Raw genomic sequence first — 7,402 nt, 5'->3', positions numbered from 1 at the left:
AGCTATGAACATATAGATAAAGAAATGTTAGAGGCGCTTTACAATATACAAGTCACCACAAAAAAAAAAAAAAAATGCTGCGGTGCTTTTCCAGGAATTAAAAAGCGGTGACAAAATATTACCAATTCTTTTATGTAAATAAACTGATTAAATTTTGCGTGGAGATAAATTTGACTCCCTCCCTGACTGAAATCCAGACTTGGACATTGTATAATGTTTCTCTCTGTCTCTCTCTCTCTCTCTCTCTCTTCTCTCTCTCTCTCTCTCTCTCTCTCTCTCTCTCATTAATTTGCATATTTCCTGTGACTAAAAACCAATTCACATCAAACAATAAAGCCTTAAAGTGCATCTACCAGGTTTGCCGTGGGTGGTATATATACTTACTCCGTTGTAGGTATCAGTAGGCCCAACGAATATTCAGGAATTCTATTATTATTATTATTATTATTATTATTATTATTATTATTATTATTATGCAAAATGTACACATATTTAAACAAAACCAAAACGGTCATGCACAGAAATAAAAATAACAAAAAGAAAAACAGGGAATAGGAAAGCTAAAAAGAAGTCTAATATAAACAAGCCAGCAAATACATAAAAGTGCAGACGGATTTAAAAAAAATATGTATATTAGCTCTCATTAGGAGTACGCATCGTACTTATGTAATTTCCTCAGTAATCTGCAAAATTAGTGTGATTACATGCCTGTTCATGTTGTTATTCTCTCCTGCGTCTTGTCACTTCCGCTTTCCTGTTTGCTTTCGAAACGATAGTTCAGATAAGCACTGATTTGATACGTCGTTAGACCCACTGCTTTGAGTGCATGATATGTGAAGGCATCCTAACTGAACGGACTTAGAATTGTAAGGCAAAAACACGAAATATCGTGGGCGTGTCTTGGCGTAGGTGGAGAATGAGCGTGTATTGAACTCTTCACTGACGAAAGTTTCTTTGTATGGTAATTAATGTAAATAGTAGAATGTTTTCTTTGAATACGCCGGAAAAATCCCCTCAGGTTATGTTAATTAGTGAAAAACTCCTATTGTCTTTATCTTCTATAAGCTTACAAAATGAAATACATTTTTATTTAGGAAATGCAAAGTACACGTACTGTAAGTTTGATTAAAAAAAAGGCTTTCATTTTATTGAATCAAGAAACTACCGCTGGGGCGTGACAGGTTTCGAGGACAACGGCTTTAATCATGTTTGGTAGAAATGAATCTAAATTTTTCCAACTAAGACTTTCTATCTCATACAACACTTGGATGTACACCATGGCTGATGCACTTACGTGCAAAATGTTACTCTTCTTCTATAATGCTGAGTAGTCAGTTTGGTTTAAAGAAATTGAAACAGTTGTCACTTAGAAAAAATCAGGAAAATAATTTCAGTTTTATAGTTTAAAAATCTTTGCAAATGAAGACATTTCATCTTAGCAGCAAATACTTCGTTAAAAAGCGATGTAAACATTAATAGTTTCTTGATGATTAGACACGCCCACATCTGAGCGGTTGGTACGTCTGTTTCCCTATTGATCTTGCGCGGGCTCTGTGAATGTCTTTACAACAAGGGAGTACAGGACATTGTTGAAGGCATATCGATTAATTCCCCTCCCCATTGAGTATCAGAGTGCAAAGGCGGTCAATAATGCTCAAAACACTATGTAGGAAACTTTCACTCCCTCAGTATGTCCCAGGAATTCTTAGAGGTGTCAACGTGACCCGCCCTATTTTAGAATGCATTATCGTACCCCTGTCACATTTCGACCTGACACAATCACGCCTGCGTCAGAGTTTGTTTACATCATGGAAGGTGTAGTGTGTAGGTCGATCTAACTAAGGATTTATAGACAGGAAACCTGGCCCAGGGTTTTCTAAGAGACTGTTTTTGGCTCCAGTCAATATTTTGGATCTAAACTCCCCGCACAAGCTACGAAATGACAGGTAAAGCTAAACTTCCCGAAGAAACGCAAGATTTTCCCGGGTCTCTCCATGGTGGCGGGAATGTCAAAGTGATATTTAAATATCAGTCTGATATTTTTTTACGATCAGCTGACCTTATTTCCGAGGGGAAAATGTCAGAGAATCCCCTATGGTGGCATGAATAAGCTCTAACGTTATTTTGCAATGCACAAGGATATCAAGACCAGTACATAACCGAGTCAGGACTTGCCACATTGTAACAAAGCTGTTGCAGTCGGCAACTGGTTAGCCCAGTGAATTAAGTGTTAAAATAAAATAACGTACCTTTCTCCAATAAACTGTTATTCCCTTTGCTATATGTTTAGTGGAATTTTCATCGCCTTAACCATTCATTAGTTATTTAAAATTGTTTTCTGTTGAAAATTTTTATTAATTTGCAGTCTTTCGTAAAAACACCGAACATCTATGTCTCTTAAAACTTTAAAGACGTCCAAGTTGGCCAAAAACCCGGTTTAGATTCTGGATCTGAATTGAATAGCTGATAAAAGGATCTTGCAAATGTATTGTCGTTGAGTGCCCATGGTGACTGAACAGTCCTTTGTTATGAGTATTATGTCCATGTAATACTCGTCCTTTGTCCCTTTATACCGGCGTTTATTTACCGAATTCATGTTCAAAGGTTCGAAGTCTTATAGAAGTACATCGGAGCTTGTGTCATCAGTTCGGCAAAAATAATGATAACTTTTAAGGAACTGTGCCGTTATTTGCTTCTTCAAAATGTCATGCAGGGCAACTGGTTGCTCACCAAAAGCACCGGCGTTAGGACTATGGTCCCATGGCTCTATTGGAAAAGTCTTCCTCACACTTTGACAATCCCACCATCTCGGATATAGAGACCTTTTGTCTTTAGTTCAGGAGTGTTGTTTTGATGATTTTTTTTTATTTTTAAATAGTCCCCCTGTAATTTTAACTAGTCAATTTAGAATGTTCGAGTCTGTTACTTTATCAAAAAGTTTTCGTTAGTTTCAGGAAATACTGATTATTGTTGTATATAATCTGTAGATATAGCCTATTTCTTCGTTTACAGAAATAGGGATATATATATATATATATATATATATATATATATATATATATATATATATATATATATATATATATATTCTTTTAAAAAATTAAAACATTTTTTCCTAAATGACTACTAGTAATAACATTCATCTTAATATTTAGATTTTTTATTTTTGTGTTTGTAGATAATTTTATCTATGCCCATATCATGCTCCATCCATTATTATCCTGTTCATGGGAATTTCGCCTCTGTTATTTGCATTCGTGCAAGGGTAAACATCTTATCGAAGGTGGCTGAGTTGCTTAAAGTGCCATTGGTATGAAATGGCAGTAGTTTTTATAAATCACGGCATCATTTTCGTCCTGATTGATGATGGCTGGGGAAGTCGTGAATGGATGCTTGTCGTTCAGAGCACGGTGGTGGCAGTTAATGGTATTCCCGTATCAGCCAGACTTAATGGTACATTACTGACTTGGCCTTATACCAGCCTTAGGTCCTTATGCAATAATGCCTTTTTGCTTATTTGGCCTAGGTATATTGTAGCTATTGGACGCCCTTTCGCTTTAACTGGTCATAGAACTGCCAGTTTAGGTAGTCCCATGCTATCATTTTGGGTTCTCCAACTTGGACTGGTCTGTTTGGCGTAAACGAACATGGGCCAAAACAAATCACTGTATCAGTTTTGTGGATGGGAAATTTGTACATGTATATAATGAATAGTCCTATACTATAAACTCGTGCAAAACTTAGTTCTCTCTCGACATAACATCCTCCCTTCTCTGCTTTTCTATATATATATATATATATATATATATATATATATATATATATATATATATATATATATATATATATATATGTGTGTGTGTGTGTGTGTGTGTGTGTGTGTGTGTGTATAATATATATATAACATGTATAATATATACAGTATATATATAATATATATACTGATATATATATATGAAATTTTTCCACATACACCGGGTCAATTTTTATGTTTACAAATATTAAGCTAAATATGTTTAACATCAGAGTCACTCGGCCTCGGAACAAACTCCGAAGGGGAATTTATAAGCGATAAGAGATCCGTCACCAAGGGAACTCGAACCACCGAATGGCTGGGGAACGGCGACTTTTCAATGACGCTGACCATTAGGCTATCTATCTATCTGTCTATCTATATAGGTCTTATTTACAAATCTGTATATATACATAAATTTCAATACTGGTTTTCATTGTAAACGCTGTTTCACGCAACAAATGTCCTTCTGCACGATGTAGCCTCAACACCCTTCACACGATCACACGTCTCTGAATTCTGTCACCAACTTTCAAGTTCATGCACAAAATATGCAGAGTTTCACTTTACTGTCAAACTCTTCACAAAAATGGTTCTTAACCGGAACTTGCGCCACACGACCTCTTGCTTTTCCAAACACATGCTGGACTCCTACTAATCATGTTTGCGATTTACAGTGAAACGATACCAAACAAATTTCTACGTCTGTTAAGTCATGTTAGGCTCTGTCATTGTACAATCTTCTCTTTCATCTTCCCTTAACACTGAAGGTCAGATATTTGTTTCACTAGTTCTTTAGGAAGTTCCCATCATCCAGGAATATCCATCACACCCTCTTTGGTCACTTCAGTTACTCGATTGCATTATCATCTCACATCACCGAATCTCACCATCACCTCTTAACACTTTTCGTTCTTCAACATTTTAGTTGCTTTCCTCACAGACTTGAGAATCACGTCCACAAGGATTCTGAAATTCACGCTATTCTCTTCCAGTCTAGCATCATTTAGATGTGCCTCCTTTCTATTCTCTAGATGCAACAACTCTTCCAAACACTTTCCTGTCTACAGAGAAAACAATCCTGCATGAAGCAGGATTGTTTTCTCTGTAGACAGTAACTTTCAACTTGCTTATTTTGTTAGCTGTACTAACATCCTTCCAGTATAAGTTTTTGTACGAAAATTCACGAATAAATTTTAATTGCTGCAGAGCTGGGCATAACTAGACAGCAGTCACTGTCATAAGATGGGTGGAAAATTTCACTACCCTGTAGGTACCTTATACATTTACACAATCCCATCATCAGTACATAGAACCTCAACATGTACTTTGCCTTTTACTAATATACATACATACTGTATATGTATATATATATATATATATATATATATATATATATATATATATATATATATATATATATACAGAGAGAGAGAGAGAGAGAGAGAGAGAGAGAGAGAGAGAGAGAGAGAGAGAGAGAATATTCTTGTGGTTCTAAGTATAGTCAAGCCACCAATACACGAGGACAAAGTCACTGTCTATCGCCGTTTATAAACAAAGCCATCTGGTAGGTGCAGAAGCACTCATCAACTGCAATTTTCCATGGGTGTAAGTTATACCAAAGGTACAGTGAATTCGATGTCAAATGATATACATTTGTGAATTGGCAATAGACAGTTTGTTATGAGAAATGAATGAATGGCTGGGTAAAGGGGGGGGGGGGAAATTGTCAAGGGAAATGTGAGCAACTGACTATATACGATAGTGAGGATGAATCTATTCCAGCTCTAATAAATGTATCTGAATTCGACAGGCATAGCCTGTGTGTACACGAGCAGCCTGCTACATATTCTTGCATTTCTATCTAAGGCTTTGTAGTGACAAGCGTATTAAAAAAGTGAAGAATTCGAGAAGTTGAAGGAAATGTGGCTATTAGGTCACACATAGCCCCATTAATATAGGATTCTTCACATATCCTAGGGAATATTTTATATCCAAAGGGAATTTATATGATAGATTCATCCACCGTGGAATCGAACCTCGTCCTTTGTTAAGTTGTTTGAGAAACTGCTTGAGCGTGACCTCAGCCACGCAGCCATATGTATATATATATATATATATATATATATATATATATATATATATATATATATATATATATATATATATATATATATATGTGTGTGTGTGTGTGTGTGTGTGTGTATGTGTATATATATATATGTATATATATATATATATATATATATATATATATATATATATATATATATATATATATATATATATATATATATATATATACAGTTGATAGAAATTGATTCCTAGGGAGTCGATTCTCATCAGGAACAGCCAAACGAGCGCTATAGTCAACATTTTCATTCCATGGACGTTTCAACTTCAACACTATAGAGACAAAAACACCAAAACGTAAAATTGTATGTTAGTAAAGTAAAAATCAAAGGAAGTTTACATTCGAGAATAAAATATTTGTTTTTACAAGCTACGTTACCATCAATATTTACCTCTCAGAAAAAAATCCACAATGGCTTAAACAAATACAATTCACTGAATTATAATAGTCATTAGAACTAAGTCAAATTAAATAAAATTCAAGATGAGAGAAATAAAAATTCACAGACATAAAATAAAACCTAGGACTAAGAAAAAAAATAGACAAATTCGTCTGATGATTGGAAAGCGACAGCGACCAGAAAATCAGTATATCATTGATAACGGAAAGGAAGATTGATCTTGGTTGAGTTGTGGTTTAAGTTTACGAATATATATCGATTCTAAAATCCTTAACTCAGACAGATTTGAACAAGAACCCACAATCTTAAAATCCCTTGTACTTAGTCTTGCCTGATTGCATCTGCTGCAGTGTTTACGAGTAAAGACTTCTGCTTGACTGCTAAGTCTCTCTCTACCTGTCCTGCTACTGATCCCTGCAAGATGGCAGAATCTTTTTTTGAGCCTCTTTACGGAACTACCCAGATACCCTCCTTGGCGGTTGGGGCAAGTATAATAACACACAATACCAAAACACAAGGAATCAGGCAGTTTATCTTTGAATGGCAGTAGGCTTTTTATTGTAGAATCATTATTAAAAATGAATTCGAAAGTAATCAGTATATAAAATCTGTCAAAACAGTGTTTCAATTCCCTCTCAAGTTGCTTAATTAGTTTACCAATGTAAGGCAATTTGCAATATAAAAAACTAGTTTAGGAACTGTAACAATTGGCACTTGAGGACTGTAAACACCCTCCAGAAATATAGCTAAATATATTTATAGACCAAATTGGTTGGGTATCCATTATTTGTAAACATTTTACTAGAAATTCCATCTCTTCATAAAATAAAGTGAAATTGGAGCATAAATTATAAGCCCTGTAGAATAAAGCATTAATTGCATATAGTTTTAAAATGTTGGGACAGTGACTGAAAAAACTCGAAACTAATCCTGAAAAAATTGGTTTCCTGCAAACTCTCGGATTTGTCAATGAAAATATCTAAAACTGGCATCTTATTATTCACCTCCCTATCTAAACTAAATTTTATATTTTCATGCTTGCTATTTAGGCAGTGAAGAAAACTACTAGCCTGGT

General features: G+C 34.9%; 1 protein-coding gene across 1 annotated transcript in view; it reads left to right on the top strand.

Annotated features, from left to right (window-relative positions):
* Positions 1-1,808: 1,808 nt before the first annotated feature.
* The window catches only part of Sep4 (septin 4), a 169,082-nt gene continuing 163,488 nt past the window's right edge, over positions 1,809-7,402 (top strand). The window contains exon 1 of the mRNA XM_067089645.1: positions 1,809-1,946. Within this exon, the coding sequence (XP_066945746.1) occupies positions 1,940-1,946 (7 nt within the window). The 5' untranslated portion in view covers positions 1,809-1,939. The remainder of the gene's footprint in view (positions 1,947-7,402) is intronic.

Source organism: Macrobrachium rosenbergii, chromosome 46 (genome assembly GCF_040412425.1).
Source record: "Macrobrachium rosenbergii isolate ZJJX-2024 chromosome 46, ASM4041242v1, whole genome shotgun sequence".
NCBI lineage: Eukaryota > Metazoa > Arthropoda > Malacostraca > Decapoda > Palaemonidae > Macrobrachium > Macrobrachium rosenbergii.
Note: the sequence above shows the minus strand (reverse complement) of the source record. Positions and strands in the feature narration are given on the sequence as shown.